This window comes from Syngnathus acus, chromosome 5 (assembly GCF_901709675.1).
Source record: "Syngnathus acus chromosome 5, fSynAcu1.2, whole genome shotgun sequence".
Classification (NCBI taxonomy): Eukaryota; Metazoa; Chordata; class Actinopteri; order Syngnathiformes; family Syngnathidae; genus Syngnathus; species Syngnathus acus.
Window position 1 is genome coordinate 3955100 of NC_051091.1, and position 20250 is coordinate 3975349.

The window sequence follows — 20250 nt, forward strand, 5'->3', positions numbered from 1 at the left end:
TTAAACGGACGACACATTCTGGTGGTGTTCCTGTGCTGAGTGTTCAACGAATAACAAATTGACAAAATAGTGTCAGTGCAATTCTCCGTTTCCTGAAGCAGTAAAGACTCGTTAACCTTTCACACTGGATCCGAAAATCTACAGTTTGCGAATCCTGGCATGGCAGAGGTGCTTTGTGGTGCCTTCTGAGAGTGTTCCACCTGTACGGCATCCCGAGTCGAGTTTCAGGCTCTGTCTGTGGCCAGCCTCCGTGAAACTGAGACTCATTGTCCAAAAGACTGAGGACCCAGTGTTGTCTGTCACTCTTGTGTTTCAAGCACATGTTACATTTGTTTCCTTACTCAAACCACTCCTCCCTTAAAATACAAGATGAGAGGAATCACTTTGTCCCCGCCGCTTTAGTTTCTCCTTTTATGCATTTACACGGACGTTTATCTGCACACTTTAGACGGACAAGCGAACGCATTAAATGATTCCATATGTTAAACCCGCACAAGACAGAACCGGGTTCTTTCCTGAAATGAAAAAAAGCTGGCAGGGCAAACGCCGCAGATGATTTCTGTCAAGACCTTTGCAAACGTCTTTATGAATGTACAGAAAACTTTCTTTGTTCAACCTCTCAGACCATCTCAAAAGGATATAGAGCGACAATGTTAAGCCACACTGGACGCATTTATTCTTCGTGTCCGGGGACGAGGCACCAAAACTGAAGTTTTTAATGTGAACACTCTGAAAAATCAGATTGGTTCCAACGAATTCTCGATGCCCGACCCTCACATTTGGGTGACTGCATCTCGTCACATAGTCATTCCTGTTCCGTGTGGCTCATAAGTGGTGCTTGTGAAGATTGTGAAAGCTGGTCTCCATGTTCGTAACTAGCGTAAGAACCCTCGAGCGCAATACAAAGCAAGCGCTTTGATGTCTTTGTGGTGCCGTGGTTTTGAAATGCTGATTTGGAGATCTCCCGATTCCTTCCTACTGCCTGTTTTTGGAGTAGGTGTTAATTCTAATGTGTGAGGATGGACTTTAGTTAGCATCCATTGAGACTCGCGCTGACCCCCTGGAAGGTTGTTTTTGTCAGTGACCCATCCTTTTTGACTCTCTCCCCCCGGCGGTGCCTCCTTGTGATTGGTGACAAAGTGAAACCGAGGAACTCTGGCATGCAGTTCCCCTTGTTTTTTTGGCCTCACCCACACGCAATGAAGGTCCTAAAGCTGCAGGGGCGTTTGTGTAGGTTTGGGTTTTTTTCAAAGAAGTTCATTCACGCTCTGGGAGACCTGGGGGTGGCCATCAAACTGGCATCAGACTTTTTTTTTCGGTCAATGAATGTGGCGCAGAGTCTCCCGCTGGACCTCCTCCGTGAATCTTATAGATTCTCCATTCCACGTTCAAAGAGCACGCTGTGAGAGGATGGCAGGTTAGAATAGAGGTGAAAAATGAGGTCTTTACATAGAACGGAAAATAGAAGTAGCAGTTTAAATACGACAACTCATTCTGGCATTGTGCTCAATGGAAAGTGGGCGATGCAAATGACAGAGGATGAAAAGTTCTAGAGGTAGCGTCAGTAAAACGATTTGGTCATACCCTAATGTTGCTCATTTTGTTTCGTCCCACCTCCTTTTGATTTGCGCAAGATGCTTAAGCTCCGCAGCTACGAGAAGTTTTTTTGTAGATGTTTGAGTGAGAGAGGCCACGACTACTAAATCCATGTTTGACTTCCCAATTGCTTGTTTTTCTACTTAGCCATTGAATGGAAAGGTAATGAATACTTTATTGCTAGTTGACCATGTGACTTCCAGTGGGTATATTTAATTCCCCCCCACCCCCCCAGGAAAGTCCTGCGGTGTTTCCCAGAGTTTGCAAGTAGCCTGCTTTGCATTTCCTCTCTGAAAGACAAACGGCCTGGAATCCAAGATGAACTGCTTCGACCGAGGGAGGCAGAAAAATGTTCACAGAGAAACGAGGCACGCCGAGGTTGGACTGCTAGTTGTTTTCCTCCATTCTAGGAGACAATCCATAGTCTCCCCCTTTAAATCTGAAATGACTGATAGCGATCACTCCTGTTTGATGCTCTGTCAGCCAAATTGTGACAAGTATTATTTTAACACCTGCAATTAAGGCAGTTACCTCCCAAACCCTTCAGGACCAGAAAAAGATTCCACCTCTGTCACATGCCTGGACCCTGTGGGCAGCAATGGTTTTTCAATGCAGACAAGCCATCAAGAAGAAAAAAAAAAAGCTGATGGAACCAGCTCGAGGAAGACGGGCAAATGAGCAGGAGTGAAGGAGATCTTGCTGTTTTTCTAAATGTGCATGAGGCATTGAGAAAAAGTCATTGATTGGAATTAATTAGCTCAGAGAGATAAATGATGGTTTGGGGCAATGTGACTCTCTCATTGTGGTGTAGTAATTCTGTTCTACTTGGACACCAAGAAAACTCAGATAAGCATAAAGTAATTGTACAGTCCACATGGTGGTCCCCCGAATTGTGACGCACAGCTATTCCGATAAGCTTAAAGTCCTTACATCCTTTCATATAGTTAAGACATAGCCCGGGGAAGATCGAGTTCTGACATGCTCCGAAATAACAGCAGGCAGCAGGATTAGTATCAATGCAGCAACAAGCCTTTGACTCCCGGCCAGCGCTAACCTCTGCCTCCTCATCGCTTTGAGTTGAACACATCCCCGATCTCTCTTAGCAACATGAACTGGCGGCTTGGCGATGGCCTCTTGACGTCTTGAGGAAATTCACTTTCATCAGAGGGCAAGTCTCAACCATCTATGAATAGAGCTGTCATGACTGTGGATGGGGATTCGAGTTATGTGGGAGCCAATGGGAGCTAAGCTCCCACCTCCGAGGGCCCCCGCCCCCCCCCCCCCCCCCTCCCATAAAGAGAGACAATTAGGGCTCCCGCAGTTCTGTATTTATAACTTGAACCCTGTTTTGAATGCATCTGATTTTTAATCCTTTCAAATTGTTGTCCTCCAAGTTTATAACTTGAACCTTGATGTGAAAATATGACGCAGAAAAATAATGATTACAAAGATAATCATGTGTCTGGATAATTATCCCGTCTGTTTCAGGACCTCAAATATTTTCATTATATCCTTGTTGTTTACTCGACTTTCTCAAGATAATCGAGCTGGTTTACCACAATTTCTGTTTTGACTTGTCTCCTTTGAGGTCAATAAAAACGTTTTAGAGAAACATTATTAATTACTGGGAAAGAGCTTTTGTTTAAAGTTGTTTTTGCCTCAAGGTTTGAAGGGAAAGTTAAGAGAGTCACCGTGCTTGGATTCAAATCCAATGCAATTATTCTTTTAAGAAAGATGAGGTGAAGCCAAAATATTTTATTTGTGAACGTTGGCGCCAATCTTTTGTTTTTCTTTGGTTTCTTTCGTTTTTATTATTGTCTGCTCTCTCGGGAATCAACTTAAAGAATATAAAAAAAACTCCGATTTTAGCTCATTATCCCCTGTTGGAGTCGCTCATACAGAGGTCAGAATGTGGCATATGCTGCCCGCCAATCAAATATCAAGACTGACAGGTGTATCTCTATGTTTTCAATCCAAAGTGTGGAGAGACTGACTGGTCATTAAAATTTTGATTTTGTCATTCTTCAGCGCTTTTCCTCAGCTGTCAAACTGTCCAAGTTTGTTCCCATGTGTGGTTGTCACCTCAGGCACAAGTGACATTTTTCAAGCAGTGTTCCTCTTGTTTAATGAGGAAGAACAACGGTGATGGGAAATACTCGCTGCATGTATGGTGCTTGCCGAACTCAGAGGAGCAGCTTACAGTCACTTGTGTTCACGCCCACAACGGCACAAATACCTCACTCATTTTACAATTCTTATTTACCAAACATTATTGTGTGATTTGCTGTTGTGTAGAGACAAATTCCTCCTCCCTTCTGCTGACTTGTTTTCAAGGCTGCGTCCTCTCTGGGGCTTCGCATGTTCCATTAATACCTTACTGGTGTGTTACTTTCTTACTACATTTTGTCTGATATTGATCAAGCTTGAAAGTGGAGCCCTTAAGTGAATGCGTCGAGCCTCCCGGCAGTCGGTGATTGACAGTTGCTATTTCAACTTGCGATTCAAGGTTACTTTGATTAGTTCTGTGGGAAGCAGAGCAGCAGTGCAAAGCTGATGAAAGAGGCTCGTTGTGTCTCTTTTAGCTTTTGACTGAGACTGTGTCCATCTATAAAATAAAACAAACAACTCTGAAAGGACAAATTAGAAACATCGACGCTTGGTTTAAGTGTGCGACCTCGACGTGTGAAAAACAGGGGTTAGCTTCAAGAATGCACGCCCTCGCCCTGAAGAGCGCAAACACAAACAAGCACGCTTTACATCAAATCTCTTTCTCACTCACTTGGTCTTATTCTTCCTCTCTCCATCTCCCGCTGATTGTTTCAGCCTGTTAGTTGCCCAGAGATTAACAGCGACAAACTGGGATGTCTAAATCGGCTTGGCAAACTCACTGACCCGTCATCCCCGCCGTCCACTTCGCACCTTCACCTCCTCTTATCCATTATCTCCCTTGAATCACCTTCCATTTGTACAATAGGCTTGCCTGCACATGCTGTCTGAAAACATATGTTAGTAAATAACGGGAAACACATATTCAATCCAAATTGGGCACTTGGACCTGCAAATCATACATATAAGAGCTATGAAATGCCTTTAGTCAGGTGGGGACAGCCCCTCCCACTAGATTAATTATTTACTTCTTTCAAGAACCAATTATCTTGTTCTGCTTCAGAAACAGGATAAGAGCTGAGAGTCTTAGAATGCCTTTAAAAACAACCGTGATTTAGCAACAGCAAGCTTCTACCATCACCGTGCATGTTAGAATGAATGACCTCAGCACAGGCGGTGTATATACAAGACGGTTCATGCCATGACCCTTTGGGGGATGCAACCCTGTTGGGACTTCCCTTGGTTGAGTGTTCCAGCGAGACGGTAGCAGCCAGAAACACAAAGCTGTTTGGAGAAGGATAATCACATTTGTTTCAGATGAATAGAGATGGAAAGTGAGGAGGCCAAATCTAGTGGCTGTGCTGACATATACTTTGAAATTCCGGATTTGTCTTGTAATCCCACTTCCTGTCTGGGAAGGTCCGGCTCGACTGTCTACCCCTGAGCGGACAAAAGGCTTTGTGGGCTTCATTTGTTTTGCTTTGGACTGGCATGCCAGTGTAGCAGGATGAAGCTTTTCATTCTGATTACAACCAACGTGTTTAAAGAGGGCATCGATGCACTGTAGGACGATCAGAAGAAGATGCTTGGTTATACATTCTAACAGAGTGAGAAACTACACAGGAGCATAGTGGTAGGAAGAAACTTGGAATAGATCCACAATGACTTCTGTCACCACCAGTCCGGCTTTCCCCTCATTCTCACGAAGGGGCTGGAACAAACGGGACTCCCACGTTGTGACGCCCATACAGCTTCAACAAATAACGCATTCATGGCTACGGGGCATGGCAGTGGGTGCCCCGTCCAAAGGCTGCTGCGTCCTGTGTTTTTCTACTCGTAAATCTTCCGCTGACTTGTCAGGATGCACCTGAGGCAGTCATTGTCCCGTTAAGACGTTTCGTCACCCCCGCAGACTTTTTTTTAGCTAAAATTTGTAGCTCTAGCAAAAAAGGGGAAGCGTTGTGTTTTTGTAATTCATTATTTAATTGCAGTGTTGAGAAATAGATTTGGACAATTAAGATATAAATATAGGTAAAACTGAATGAACAAGTTCTGCTTGTTTGTTGTCTGGTGACACATTTCTGGTCTGGGGCACATAAATCTTCAAGCATTGACTTAAAGTTGGACAAGAATAGCATTCCAGCGTCTGGAATTGGCCATCCCATCCGACAAATGCATCTTTTTCTTTTTTTTTTTAAAGTTCCAACATTCCCACAGTGACTGATTTCTCGACATAGTCATCGGTGCAACATTCCACACCGGGAGAGAGGGCTTTCCATCTTCATTACAGCAAAACTGTCCAAAATTCATATCTATGTCTGTTTCCGAGACATTGGGCAGAGATGTGGAGTGTGTCTCTCCCTCGAGTGTGTCCAGAATGTGGGGATTATTTTTTGACATGAGTCTGCGACCTGCCAAGATAAGGAGGAAAGGTAATATTGCTCATTCGGACAGGGCTCAATATTTAGTCTTGGGGTCTTATCAGAATTCCTCTGCTCACTTGCAGAACTAACTACTACAGGCTATTTCTGGTCTCAGTATTTGTATTAAAACTAATGTATCGTGCAAACTGTATCTTTGCTGAGCTGGAGCGCAAGGATTTGGAATTGTTAGAAAGGCAGAGAGGATTCAACGTCGTGTTCATTGTGATTTTGTCCGTGTCCGTCAGCCTTGTGAAATACATTTGCGATCCTGTAATGCCACTTCACCTCAGGCAATCCCTGTTTCCTGATTCTACTCAGACTGAGGAGAGATAACACTGACCCTGAGCTAATCCCGGATTAAACCAGAGCAGAAAGCATTGCCAGTGCTTCCCAATGACCTGTGATCTCATCAGGTCTCGTGGCTCAGGTTGACCAGCATTTGTGGAAGCTCATGCTGGGGAATACAACTCTTTAGATCAGTCAAGAAAAGACTGCATAGGATTATACTGTACATAATCAAGCAATCAGTTGTTGGCCGGGAACCCAGAACACATGTTGAGTGGAAGATGATGACGTGTGGAGGAATTGGCGTGTTTTGGGACAAGGACATTGTATACTGAGCTGCAGGCAGTTAGTAAGAACACAAGTTAAAACACAACCGTGCTCTCTTTGGGAGGAGGGCGGGTGTCTCCTTCCCTGCAAGTTGTCTTCATTCCATATCCACATATATGTCTGTTTTGAATGATGTGATTGCTGCTGGCAGGGGCTACCGAGACAGGTTTGGTCACAATCAAAGTGAAATTTGGACTTTTATTATGCTTGAACTTGGCCACTGAGATTCTGCAAACCACACCTTACTAAAGATGTTAGTGTTGTCAGTCAAGTGCGGTTTAACTTTTGCAGCATGAGCTGGCATCCGTGACACGTGCAAACCCGTTTGAACTCACCACACAAATGACGAGCGCGTCATGGCTATTTGATTTACGCTTAACCCAATTGTTACACGAATATTTGCAGTGCGGTAAGCGTGCATGAATTGGTCATGCCTGGAGAGTGATGAGCAAGGATGCCATTTTGTTTATTTAGTGCTTTTAGAATAGACTTGATAATTGAGACACCAGATCCTCCTGCCCCCATCGTCCTTCTGCCATTTTTGCCTGTCCATCAGCATTCAGGGCTTGGCAGGCAACAGCGGAGCTTAGGTGATGGTAGCCAGAAGCCTCGTGATAAGGCCGTCGTTTCGCATGAGAGCTCATCAGAGCTGACAGCGAATACAAATTGGTGCCATTAGCAAAGGAGTGACAGGGGATAGGCCAGGGAAGGGGCTTACAGTGAATCCTAATTATAGAGCGGGTGAGCACCCGTAGGTCGGCACGAAAGCAAAGGGTAGTAACGAGGTGCCTGTGGTGGGCAGCAGGAAGGGTCACCCCTCCAAAGGCAAAACAGGACCCGACGGGAGTGGTTGTTCATGTTAGCGATATGTTAGCACTCGTATAGCGAAGGATCACGTGTGACGTGTTGAGACATGAGAAGGTCACACCTTTTCCCTTGTGAAAAGAGCTCACAGCAACGGAATACAAACAAACCACAGTAGAATAGCTCGTCTTGATTCCGCTTCATGATATTATGTGCATTTGCGTGCTATTTGATGAATGGGCACCTATCTGAGATGACACAGTGGCCGAGCTTCTAGCTGCTCTATTATTCTCCACCCTCAGTCTGCAGAAAACAGGTGTCAGATACCGTCCCTTTTCATTTACTAGGAAAGCTAACCGCAAACACAGAAATCACATACTTTGCCGACGGTGTCATCTCTTTTATTGCCGTTGCAACGTCACAAAGCAAAACTATCCACGTGAATGTCTGCCACAAACACAAATAGTGCTGACGTCGCAGTTTGTTGTGTGGGAACGTGCCGTGATTGGATTTTGTGACGAAAAGCAGCCACACGCACAGCAAACGTGCCTCCTAATCTTCCTGATTGTCGTTATACCGTATCAGGTACGTCCTTATCCTGCTAATACGCGGTATCACTGTGAGAAACTTGCGCTGGACAGATAACAAGGAAAGCCATCGACTTGAGATATAAGCTGCCGGACAGGAGCCAATTCGGACAGTCTACCATTTTGGCTAGTTCGTGAGGGACGGTGCTAGGCCGGGGTTGTCCGAAAACTGTGTTGCCCTAGTTAAGCTCTTCCAGCATTTATTTGATTCAATCATTGCTGTTCAAATGTAAAAGAGCTTTTCGGAGACAATAGATTTGTTGCACCCCCTCTTAATGCTGAAAATATTTGGAGAATCCTAACACCACCTTTGTTTGATGTGTAAGAGCATGACACCACTCCCACCCAACTTAAAGACCTTAATTATTGCTCCTGCCTTTCTAGCGTGTGATCTAACACTCCTCCTTCAAGTGCCTCAGGACACAGCTCAGGTAGACCAATGTGGATGTGATGTTCTGGAGGTTAGTAAGGTAAAGCTTGTGTCATACTTTCGGGTCCTTTGAGATAACGACGGGTTTTTAAAAACGTTTGCTTACAAATGATGAGATGGTAGTCAAAGCAATCGCAACTGATTAATCGTTTCGACATTAGAGTATGCTGACGCATGTCCTACAGTTATTGCTTCTCAGTTGCACATTTCATTCACAAAGTGGAATCCACATATCAAAGACTTGAGGAGGATGATTGCTCCACACTTGGCTCATCATTAATCATCATGACCCCCCCAAGCAATAGCTTGCTTGTTTACTTTTGATATCCCTCATCATGAAACTCCAGTTGTTCAACAAGAAAGCGCACTGTTGGCAGTGCTGTGTGCTTTTATTTTTATTTGAAACCCGAGCCTGATGTTCTCGACTACCCATATCACTGTCTGGTTGTGAATGTGCGATGCATGGCTTCATGTCGGCCGCACCCTTCATACCTATCCATGTTGGGTTTTTTTTTGGCTCCTGAACTTGAAAAAGATCTAAAAACCAATGTATTCTGTTTTTATGGATGTTTTAAATAACGTTCAAATTCCGTTGGAATATATCCTGCATATGAAAAAAGGTTATTTCTTTTACATCAGGTTCAGCTGACATATTCAGGACTCATCTTTCTAAACTTGCCCTCTTTTGCATCCTGATATGTTGTGTGAAAGAGCGCTTGTCTGTGTTCAGCAGACTGAACGGTTTGGATGCTTTTTTTTTTTTTTTTTTTTACCTGAGGACAGGGCTCATGTTCCTATCGGGCCACCTGCATACCACACAAGTGTCCGTGTACAGGTGCATGACTCGGAATGAATATATTGCTGAGTGCAAGGATCTTATTCCCTCCCTGGTTTAATTTCACCACTATTGCCAGTCCAACGAGGGATTTGGGAAGTATTCAAAGCCATTACTGAAATCCTTCTCAAAGACAGAACGGCAAGTCTTTACACCAAAATATACATGATGTAATTGTTTATTTTTTATCGAGCAACGGAATGACGTCTGGTCGCAAGTGGTCACTAGAGGCATATGATTAGTCGTAGCGACTCAGATGCCAGGCGTGAGCTAACGTGTCAGCTTGTAATCGGATCACCTGAGATGCACATTAATGTCAGGTCTCAACATTGCCAAAGTCTTAACTTAAGCTTTGAGTCATTCACTATAATGAAAGAGCAAAGTTTCCCTACAGGCTTAGCTTTTGTCAACAACACCATCACCTCATGCGATAGGTGTTACATTTTATAAGGAGTGCATGAAGTCAGAGAACAATCTTGACATGTGGCGTAATGCCTTCAGACCACACCGTATATTGTATTTATCGGATTATTCTAAGCTTGGGTTACACATGTTTGTTCTGTACGGCGTAGTTCGCTACTCTGGGATTTGTTGACATTCCCGCCTCAGCTGACAGAAGGTGACGTCCCGTCCAGCTATAACAAACATACTGAAGAGTTGCTGAAAACCTGCCTCAGGAAGGACTTTGACTGCTCCTTGCCATGGTTGCGCATGTGCAATATGTGTCTGGCCTTTGTGTTCGTAGTAACACACACACAGGAACACAAACACCGTAGCTCGAGCGGGTGTACGGGGAGTCATCATTCAACTTAAGTCTCCAACACAAATAATCACAAGATCAGGCCACACTGCACGGTTTTGACAGCTGTCTATCTTTTGGCTAACGCGTAAACATTCACTTGATGGGCACTGCGATGAAGTCAAACCTCCCAAATATAGCCAATGTCATTTTTAAAACATTTGCTTATTATTTTAAATTGGCGAAATAATTGAGTGGTATCGGTGGGTCGCTCCAGTTGAAAAATACTTTTGTCCTACAGTATGCAAATTGGAACTCCTCCTTGCTTCTCTCCGATTGATTGTATCGGAGTGTGTTTGCCCATGGCGTGGCACGGCCTCCCTGCTTTGCTTGCTGGAGGTGGCTGAACCCACAAGACCGTACCAAACAAACACTCCAAAACATGCTGTTGGAAGATTGGGTTACTCTTGACGTGAGAGGACATGTTTACTGCATTGTGTTACCAGAGGCACACTCCAAGCTGACCTTCACCAAATAGGGCTGAGAAGAAATGAAGATCAAAACTTTATGCTCGTAAATTGATACTGTAACAGTTGAGCTCTGATTTATTCAGGTCAAGTTCATACCCAGCGAATCTCAGGTGTTAAACTCGATATTCTCTGTACATGATGATGATGTTACGTATTCGTGGCTAAGCTTCAAATCTCAGTTGCTCGTGGCTACCTTACCCATAAAAAGACTGCTTAGGTGACCACTGTAGAAGGTCTTCCGTATGTCTGGTGTGTCATTTTAGGATTTGATATGACAATGTCTCTTTCATGGAAGTCATGATGAAAGACTTTCCAGATCTTTAGATCTACTCAGGTGGTATTAAGCCATCAACACCATGTGACAGACACTCAGTAGCACTTCTTCCTAATGTGTGGGGTTAAGTTACATTCCTGTTTGTTGAAAACCATCAGAGAACTCCAAAGGGATAGATAGGCATGCCACTGAGACCATTTAGTTGGACAAGTGATGGTTTTATCAACGCACTTTAAAAAAAATATTTCTTCGTCCATACAGAGCTGAGATCGACTGGTACGGCTCATCATTTTGCCTACCTCCTCAACACATCTGATTACCGGATCTTGCGGATGGATGAGGACTATGACCGCATGTACATTGGTAGCAAGGATCACATCCTCTCTCTGGATCTCCATGACATCAACAAAGATCCTCATATTGTAAGAACTGCTTTTTCCATCACATTTTTACCGTTGCCCAAACTGTTCTGCTCCAGTGCACCAGCAGCAGCCATTCGCATCAGCTCCAATTTAGTTTTTCTTGGCGTTCACTTTCCTGTTGTCTAGTGAGTCATTATCAGGCTTATAGAGTTAGGATCATTCCTGCGGGGCTAATATTAGCCTTGGTGGACGTCCATCGAAAACGTAGACTGAAACGTTCATAAATGCAAGTGACGTGTAACATATGAACTGTTTTCTGCTCGCAGATCCACTGGCCAGTGTCCGAACGAAGAAAGATGGAATGCCTCGTAAGTGGGAAAGACGCCAATGTAAGTATGACGCTCAACAGCAAATCTGTCGTCCCAGCGCAAGTCATGAGATTTGGATTATTTTCAGCGGCAAAACAGCCTTTTATCAAAAAATGTTTCGTTGAAAGTTGGCACTTGGCTCCATATTGGAACATGAAGCTTTTTGTAAGCATGCAAAAAAGGGTTGGAAAAGTAAACATTCCAGGGAAAGATATTGATAATATGAACATTAACCTTTGGGCTGTGGAGGCACAAATCAAAATAAAATATCTTTCCATCCATCCATCTAAAATGACGGTCGGTATATAATATCAAAAATAACAAATTGTTTGTATTCTTCCTGACTGGAAGGGTATGAAAGTTGTTTTTTATTCATATATTGGCACAATTATGGTCTCTTAATCTCTTCAGGAAGAGTGTGCCAACTTCATCCGTCTAATTGAGCCATGGAATAGGACACAGCTGTATGTCTGTGGAACAGGCGCTTACAATCCCGTCTGTACTTTTGTCAACCGCGGACGAAAATCTCAGGTAAGACTTTACAAAAAAAACACATCATTGTCCAATGATCACCTTGAGAGCTTTAGGACCTCATACCTAAGATTATTCTCTACCCACCTCATGGTAGGGTACTTATATTAATAGCTAATGATTTTCCAACACTATTAATCGTATTTGTGGTACTTTGGCTGTAATGAGGCACCGCAGATTGACTCGCTCACAGCTGTTGTCCCAAATGAGCTGTTAAAGGAACTCAGCCTTTAATAGCGCCACTGGAATTCCCAAAACCAAGCCAGAAATCATAACCTCCCTGTTCCTTCACATTAAAACCTCACACTTGTTTAAGTATTGTACTTGTTTCCCAATCATGACCACGGGACTTCAATAAAAAGGGCGCGTTAGGTGGAATTGACTACTGGACTATCCCGGGAGAGTCGATTAGGAACTGTGCTGAGAACATGCAGCAGCAAGTGTGGCTTTTATGGGTCGCTTATTGCATCTGGTTTCGATATGGCCTCTTCTAACAAAGGTCTTCCATCTTTTTGGTCAACTTTTTAATCTCTTTAAAGAAGTTCCCAGACTTTTTTCCATTTAAGTGGCATAACACGCCGACTGTGTTGCTATCTCCCGTTGTAGACATCCATGTATCTACAGATGGCGCAGGCCAGAGGAAGGGCCAATCGTGCCGCTGAACCCAGCGCGGTGCACGAGACACTCGGACTAAAGGTGTGATGTCGGCCTTCTGCGTGGGTTCATAATGACAAGCTGCATGTGCCATTTCTTTGTGTCTGGCCATCACTTGATCAACCTTTTCAACCCTATGCATGCTCTTTGACCATTTAGTGCACTTTGTTTTATTTGTGGTCAACCCCCTCCCTCCACTGGTTTTAATAATGTTTCTGTTAACATCATGATCTCATCGTCCTTACGTATCCATACTCTGATGTTTGTTATTGGAAGAAGGCATGTTTGTAACAGGGCTGGTTCTTAAAAATGATATTAGTAGGACAAAGGCTTCAATGCACGGCATATCACAGCTGCACATGGACGACCGAAACAAATCTGATTGAACAATTTAGCTTTTAAAAACAGAAAGGTGCCGTCGGCATCGGTTCCACACGGCCCTCAAACTTCAACAGGAATTTTTAGGCGTCTCCTCCTCGGGAGGAAGCAGGTTTCGTCAGCATCGAAGCCACTCCAACAGCGGGCTATTGTTAGCCCAGAGCAAACACAAGTCATCTGGCTGTGCAGCAATGCAAATAAAAGGCCTACACATTTGAACATGTTCTCCGAGCATTTGAAATAATTGACTCGTAGTGGCTTGAGTGAAAAAGTGATCTTGTCACATTATTTGTAGGACCCTGTAAGCATATCCACTACAGCAGGGTTGTGATTTTAATCAAATTTGAGTCGGAGTACGTAGAGGGGTGGAGAGCCAACGTGAGTTTGCTACTGATGGACCATGACAGGCATCGCTGTCCCTACAGGGAATTGAAACGAGGATTTGACATGATTTGCCGGTGTTGGAGGTGCAGCCATAGGACATGCCATTGCATGCCACTGATTCAATTTTTCTCTCATAAATTCCTAACAATCACTTTTCACTGCTGGCGTGCTGGGATGCGGCAACCAATCTTGGTCTTGTTTTCACTGTGCTGGATTACAGGTGTCAAGCGTAGACCTGTACCACCATAGGCAGCAAGAATATGAGACATTTTTGCATTATGCTGAGAGAAGCAGCACAGGGCACATTACAGCAGCTTCCAAATCCCACCTTCACACTGCATATTTCTTTTTCTTTTTTTTTTTGTGAATGCACACTATCAGGCCTCAAAGGTCCCACAGGAGTCCGAGAGAACCGCATTTTCCCAACCCAAGGGAATCGCTGTGACAAGATCAAGAGTGCTGAATTTAATGCCATCTCCATCTGACTTTGTAATTGCAGGAAGACATTTTCCATTTGGAGCCTGGCAAAGTCGAGTCCGGGAAAGGAAAGTGCTCCTACGACCCTAAACTCAACAGTGTTTCAGCTTTAATCAGTGAGTGTCATTATTATTATTACCATTATCATTCATTATCATTAGATACTGTATGTGCTGCTTTGTAGATTTTACCCTTTACAATCCCTAACAGGTTTTGATTTGGATGTTCCTAAAAGTGTTGATGCTACCATGACACACTGAGTAGTTTTAAAAAGACAAACAAACAACCATTTTCATTCCATTCGTGAAGATGGTCCAAGGTCATATCCAGATCTCAAACTCGAAAGGTAGTCTGTCATCCAAGTCCGTTGTCATGTGTCGGCAACATTCAATCTACCAGTCGGCTGTATGCCACATTACACATGAGATCAAATCATCCGTCAACGTTTTAATGATGGATGGGAATATACGTCATGCCGCAGAGAACTGGGACATTCAACGTAGAGTGGGAGTGTGGGGGGGGTCTTTGTTTCCTCCGCACCCCCCCTGCCGTCCCACCTGCTCTCTAGTGGGGCCCACAAAGCAGCTGGACCACAATCACCTCGCCTTCCTGTGCCATAACGAGGCTGGCGTACTGTGTACGCGGCCCATCTGTCCGCACACATGCACTAACATTTTATGCCTTAATCATGTGTGAAGGCTTGTTGAAGACGTTTAAGAGACTGCTTCTGCAAACAATGCTTTACCTGTAATTTATCATCTTCATTTTCGGGGTAACTTTTAAAATGGTAATTACAGACACAGCAACCTATAATGCAGTCTTAAAATGATACACTGGATTGTTAAATTATTTTATACCGTACATTTTGTTCCAATTGTGGCTGCAAAATTTGACTAAACCATTTGTATTTCATTTTCAGACGGTGAACTCTACGCAGGAGTCTACGTTGACTTCATGGGAACCGACTCGGCCATTTTCCGGACGTTGGGAACAAAGATTGCCATGCGAACCGATCAGTACAACTCCAGATGGTTGAATGGTAAACGTCTTACTTTTTGAGGACATTACAACCAAATAGTCAACTCCCCCGTCCATTCGGAGTATCTCAACAAGTGATAAACAGGAAATGCATTCAGTATATAAAATATGTCAGCCTCTTCTACCCACAGATCCCACTTTCGTCCATGTGCACCTCATCCCCGACAGTGCGGAGAGAAATGACGACAAGCTGTATTTCTTCTTCCGGGAGACATCCTCCGAGATGGGCCAGAGTCCCGTGACCCAATCCCGCATCGGACGCATCTGCCTGGTGTGTGTTTGTTTCAGGCTGTAAACATGACGAAAACAAAACCACATCCATCTAAAAACAGTCCCGAATCTCCTTAGTCTCAAGAGTCAGCGGGCATGTTTATGTTAGTGTTTATGTGTTGAACTGCTATTTGACCAACACTGATGTGCTGGAATCCACATGTGTCTTTAACCTTCCTGTCCACAATGCGTGCCTCTGTCTGTTAGGCTGCCCTTTGCACTCTCACCTTTTGACCTCACAGCCTTCTCTGTCTGATCGTCCCACAACACTTTCAGACCAGTTCAGAGTCGTACTTCATTAATCAGTATTTTATCCACCCCCCCAAATAAAACCTATAGGCTTCATACAAAGAAAAAAGTATCTGCAGAGATGTTCTGTAATGCTTTCTTACTTGTAACAAAAAATGGTAAATATAGATTGTCATCTTAGCTGCTCAATGTTTTGTTTATTTGAGAGTGTCATGCATTCAGCCGGCACACAAACATCCATCCCTTCCACAGTATGTTTTGTCAAGGTCTCGGGAGATGTGGTCTTGTCATTCATTCTTCGTCACGCATGTGGACATGGCACTTCTTCTACAACTTTCTAGTCCGTCCTTCTGAATTGCAGACCACCTACGGCCTTTTGCGCAAACATACATGCGATTATATGATGAATATATCCAAAAATATAACCCAGCAAAATTCAAAAGGATTTTGTTTCCGTCATGTAGCAATAATAATAATGCTCTCCTATCAAATTGTATTGTTTTTAAGGATAATTCCAGTCTTACTTTGCATTTAACTCCACCACAGATGGAAAAGTATAAATACGAGGAGACTGTGTTTACCCCCCCCACCATCCTCCATTAAGCTTCCTCGTAACGCAAACCAACATGTTGAGCTTTGTGTGGGAGACTCCACCTGTGGTTTGTTTTCATTAGAGTAGGAAGATGAGTAGGCGGATCGGATGTGCGTGTGGCCAAACGACAGCAAAACGGTTTTGTATTCTTTCCGCAGAATGATGATGGCGGTCACTGCTGTCTAGTCAACAAGTGGAGCACCTTCCTCAAGGCCAGGCTCATCTGCTCCGTACCAGGGGCAGATGGGATGGAGACGCACTTTGATGAACTCCGTGAGTACAAAATACACGCCTTGCATTGTCATCACTTTCATATTTCACCTAAACAGACAATTAAATACACATTTAACTCCTATGTGGAGTTTTTATTTATTTATATATGTATTTATTTATTTACTCCGTTGTGGAGTTTATTTATTTATTCATTTATTTATATTTGTTTATTTTATTTTTTTATTCATATTATCAGATACATTGACCAAAGTCTAACATTTTTTAAAAGGGGAACCGAACTTGAACGTATCACCTCAAGTAGAAATACAAATACATTCTCCAAAAGTTAAATCGGAGAGAAACTTTTGTGACCATCTATGCTTGAAGTCTAGTATGTCACGCAGTTAATCATTTTGACAGTAAGTATCAAATTGCTTTGACTAAAAGACAAAATGACGAGATTTATGAAAGGCATATTTAATTCCAAGTACCTGTCAAATACGATCACATCTGATATTGCTAAAAGAAAAACTATTCTAGAACAGCACCTGCCAAAAATGTCCTATATTCATACACACTAAGGCACATATGCTGGATCTTTAGCTTTCTTCCTTCTTTCTTTCCTTCCATTTTATGAGCCATCAAGGGTACTGTAATGGGACACAGGAAAACACACACACATCATGTCATTTCTTTTCAAGATGTCTTGCACAAGTCTCTTTTTTGTGTGTGGAAAAGGGATGGTCTGCAGATCAGATCACCAAATAGGAATGTGTGTGACTGTGAGAATCGCAGCCTCTCCGGGGTTGGGGGGGGCAGTCTATGTCCCTGTGTGGTTTAAAATAGAGGCATGCATTAACTGAGGACTGATGCACCAGCTCACGAATGCTCTTGAACTCATGTCAAGAATGAAAAGTGCCATGCTGAAGGTGTCTGATTGGAGTTGAGGCGGCTTTATCATGATGACCCACTTCTTGCTTTCATCTCAACCCCTCTGCTGTCCCCAAATGCACCGCTTGCTTTTTATGGCTGACAATTATTTCCTTTGAACAACTGGACTTGAGAAATATGTGACACGTCTGTTACTGCGCAAAACAATGACTCTAACTTTTGACAAACGGTGCTCTGATTTGAGTGACACGCTTCTTGTAACTAGTTCTTTCCCTGCAAATTGTTAGATGAAGTTTGCATGTTCTCCCCGCAGTTGTGTTGACTTTCACCTGGCACGCTAAAGAAAATGGACAGCCGGAAGGATTTCTGCAAAATGGCTGGCTGGAAGGATTTCTGCATAATTTATTTATTTAAAGTCCTGCTCAAATGTCACATGACCCACCTGACCTTTTATAGCTACCGTTTACCTTCTTGTGGGATTTTGGAGCTTTTCAGAGAGTGAAGACAAAATCTCACTTTGTCTAAAGGCAACAATTAGTAGCTTTTTTTTTCAACAAAGATGAATATTCAGCATCTTTTGCAGAGGACTTCCTTTCAGGGAGGGTGGGGGTAGGGGGGGTCTCTACAAAGCTGCGTTCACCTGTGTAAATATTTAAGATGAGTATGATGTTGCATTCCTTTGTTTTCTTTTTGCAGTGAAGTAATGTGAGGCCTTTGTTTTGTCTTGCAGGTGACGTTTACATACAGCCAACACAGGACACCAAAAATCCCGTTATATATGGAGTCTTCTCTGTCTCTGGGTCTGTTTTCTGCTCGTCAGTACAATTATATTTGCATTTTTACGTGTTCATCTTACCTAGAAATATTCTCTCTCCCTTCCTCGTCACAGTTCTGTTTTCAAAGGCTCGGCCGTTTGTGTCTACTCTATGGCTGACATCCGCATGGTCTTCAATGGACCTTTTGCCCACAAGGAAGGTCCTAATTACCAGTGGGTGGCCTACACGGGGAAGATCCCGTACCCTCGCCCAGGCACAGTAAGTCTCACCTACAAGTCTAATCTTGCATGGACCCCACACGCGAATCCCACGACAAGCTGGCATAACATTGATTTTGCTTTGCCCAAAACCACAAATAGAAAGCAAAGCACGGTCAGCACAAGTTAACTCAGTATTTCTTTAAGTCAGGTCATTATGTGTGTTTTTCTACACCTGAGCATGTTGATTCGGTTCTTTCTGTAGTGCCCCGGAGGTACATTCACCCCCAACATGAAATCCACCAAGGACTATCCGGATGAAGTGATCAACTTCATGAGGAATCACCCAGCCATGTACAATTCAGTGTACCCAGTGCACAAGCGCCCCCTAGTGGTGCGAACCAACGTGGACTATGAGTTCACCACCATTGCAGTGGACCAGGTGACCGCTGCGGATGGCAACTATGAAGTGCTTTTCTTGGGAACTGGTGAGTTTTGTTTTTACCTTCACACAAATACTAGGAGTCACCTCTTTAATGATGTCACGAAATGCGTCAGTGGTGGTTATGATAACATCAAGTCAAAGGCAGGAGCAGTGTGAAGTTGAAATGATGTGGACAACCTGTTGAGAGAATCCCATAGAGGGATTTATAATTCAAATAAAATCATTCTTACAGTTTGTGCTGGTGTGGTACCTGCTGGTTTGACCTATTAAAGCAACTCATTCTATTGGCAGAAACTTTCAATAAAAAAAATACAATTGCTCTTGATGTGAGAATTATCATCTGTCGGAGGCTGCTCAGAGAAATAAGTGTGTGTGTGTGTGTTTGTTTTCCCCACAGACAAGGGAACAGTTCAGAAAGTTATCGTTCTTCCCAGAGATGACCTGCAGACTGAGGAGCTAGTACTGGAGGAAGTTGAGGTGTTCAGGGTGAGCATTGGTTTTGGGTGTTCTATATACATATACTCATATATACATATAAACAAACACACGCGCACATTCGTAGATTGAATCAATTTTATATTTTACATATTCTATAGCTCGGTCTTTATAATTGCTACTTACCTCACCCACATAATTCCTTTGTTTGACAATTTCCATAGTAGATAGAGAAACCACTTTGACATTTTTTTTTTTATGTTTAAGGTTGCAACCCCAATTACAACAATGAAGGTGTCCTCTAAAAGGGTAAGCATGTTTGTACAACTTTTATGTTTAGGGGTAGAGACCATGAATTGAAATGATAAAAACCTATTTTAAGTGCGGTTCAGACGGATTTTTTTTGTTGTGATTATTTTGATGATCATAGATTATTATACTATGTGTGTGGAGGGAAAAAACGAAATCGATTGAGAGTTACCTTAGTTTTTCAGTTGTGCTTTTTTCGGGAGCAGCATTGTGTTGCCTGATTTGACATTGCACCAACATTTTCTTTGCACCTCTCGGTTTCTCTCACCAGCAACAGCTGTACGTGTCATCTGCGGTCGGGCTGACCCAGCTGGCGCTTCACCGCTGTGATGTTTATGGCGAAGCGTGTGCCGACTGCTGTTTAGCCAGAGACCCGTACTGCGCTTGGGATGGCAAGTCGTGCTCCCGTTATTCCGCTTCCCAGAAAAGGTGAGCGCCAACACACATTTAAAACTTTGTGATGCACTTAGTGAAGACTGTCCGAATAGATTGGACACAGGATGATTCATTATTATGAATGATTAATTTCATAGGATACATATAGGAGAGTCTTTCTGAGTTATGCATCTTTATCTTAAAAAAGTAATCATCAGAATCATACTATCTGTTGTTGAATGGCTTAATGGCTTTTTTGATTTCGCACCACAGGTCTGACCCCTTTAGACGCAGCCGAAGACAGGACGTCAAATACGGAAACCCTATCCGCCAGTGTCGAGGCTTCAACTCCAACGGTGAGGCGCTTGTT

General features: G+C 43.3%; 1 protein-coding gene across 2 annotated transcripts in view; it reads left to right on the forward strand.

Moving 5' to 3' along the window:
* Positions 1 to 20250, forward strand: part of LOC119122988 (semaphorin-3F-like) — a 28106-nt gene that overhangs the window by 4913 nt on the left and 2943 nt on the right. The window contains exons 3-17 of one of the 2 annotated variants that reach the window (XM_037251725.1): positions 11198 to 11358; positions 11625 to 11687; positions 12078 to 12197; positions 12804 to 12893; positions 14113 to 14206; positions 15010 to 15129; positions 15260 to 15399; positions 16398 to 16512; positions 18074 to 18143; positions 18233 to 18377; positions 18582 to 18804; positions 19159 to 19247; positions 19464 to 19505; positions 19777 to 19934; positions 20154 to 20236. In XM_037251725.1, coding sequence (XP_037107620.1) covers positions 11198 to 11358; positions 11625 to 11687; positions 12078 to 12197; positions 12804 to 12893; positions 14113 to 14206; positions 15010 to 15129; positions 15260 to 15399; positions 16398 to 16512; positions 18074 to 18143; positions 18233 to 18377; positions 18582 to 18804; positions 19159 to 19247; positions 19464 to 19505; positions 19777 to 19934; positions 20154 to 20236 — 1713 coding nt within the window. The remainder of the gene's footprint in view (positions 1 to 11197; positions 11359 to 11624; positions 11688 to 12077; positions 12198 to 12803; positions 12894 to 14112; positions 14207 to 15009; positions 15130 to 15259; positions 15400 to 16397; positions 16513 to 18073; positions 18144 to 18232; positions 18378 to 18581; positions 18805 to 19158; positions 19248 to 19463; positions 19506 to 19776; positions 19935 to 20153; positions 20237 to 20250) is intronic. The other variant, XM_037251726.1, reaches the window with a different exon arrangement.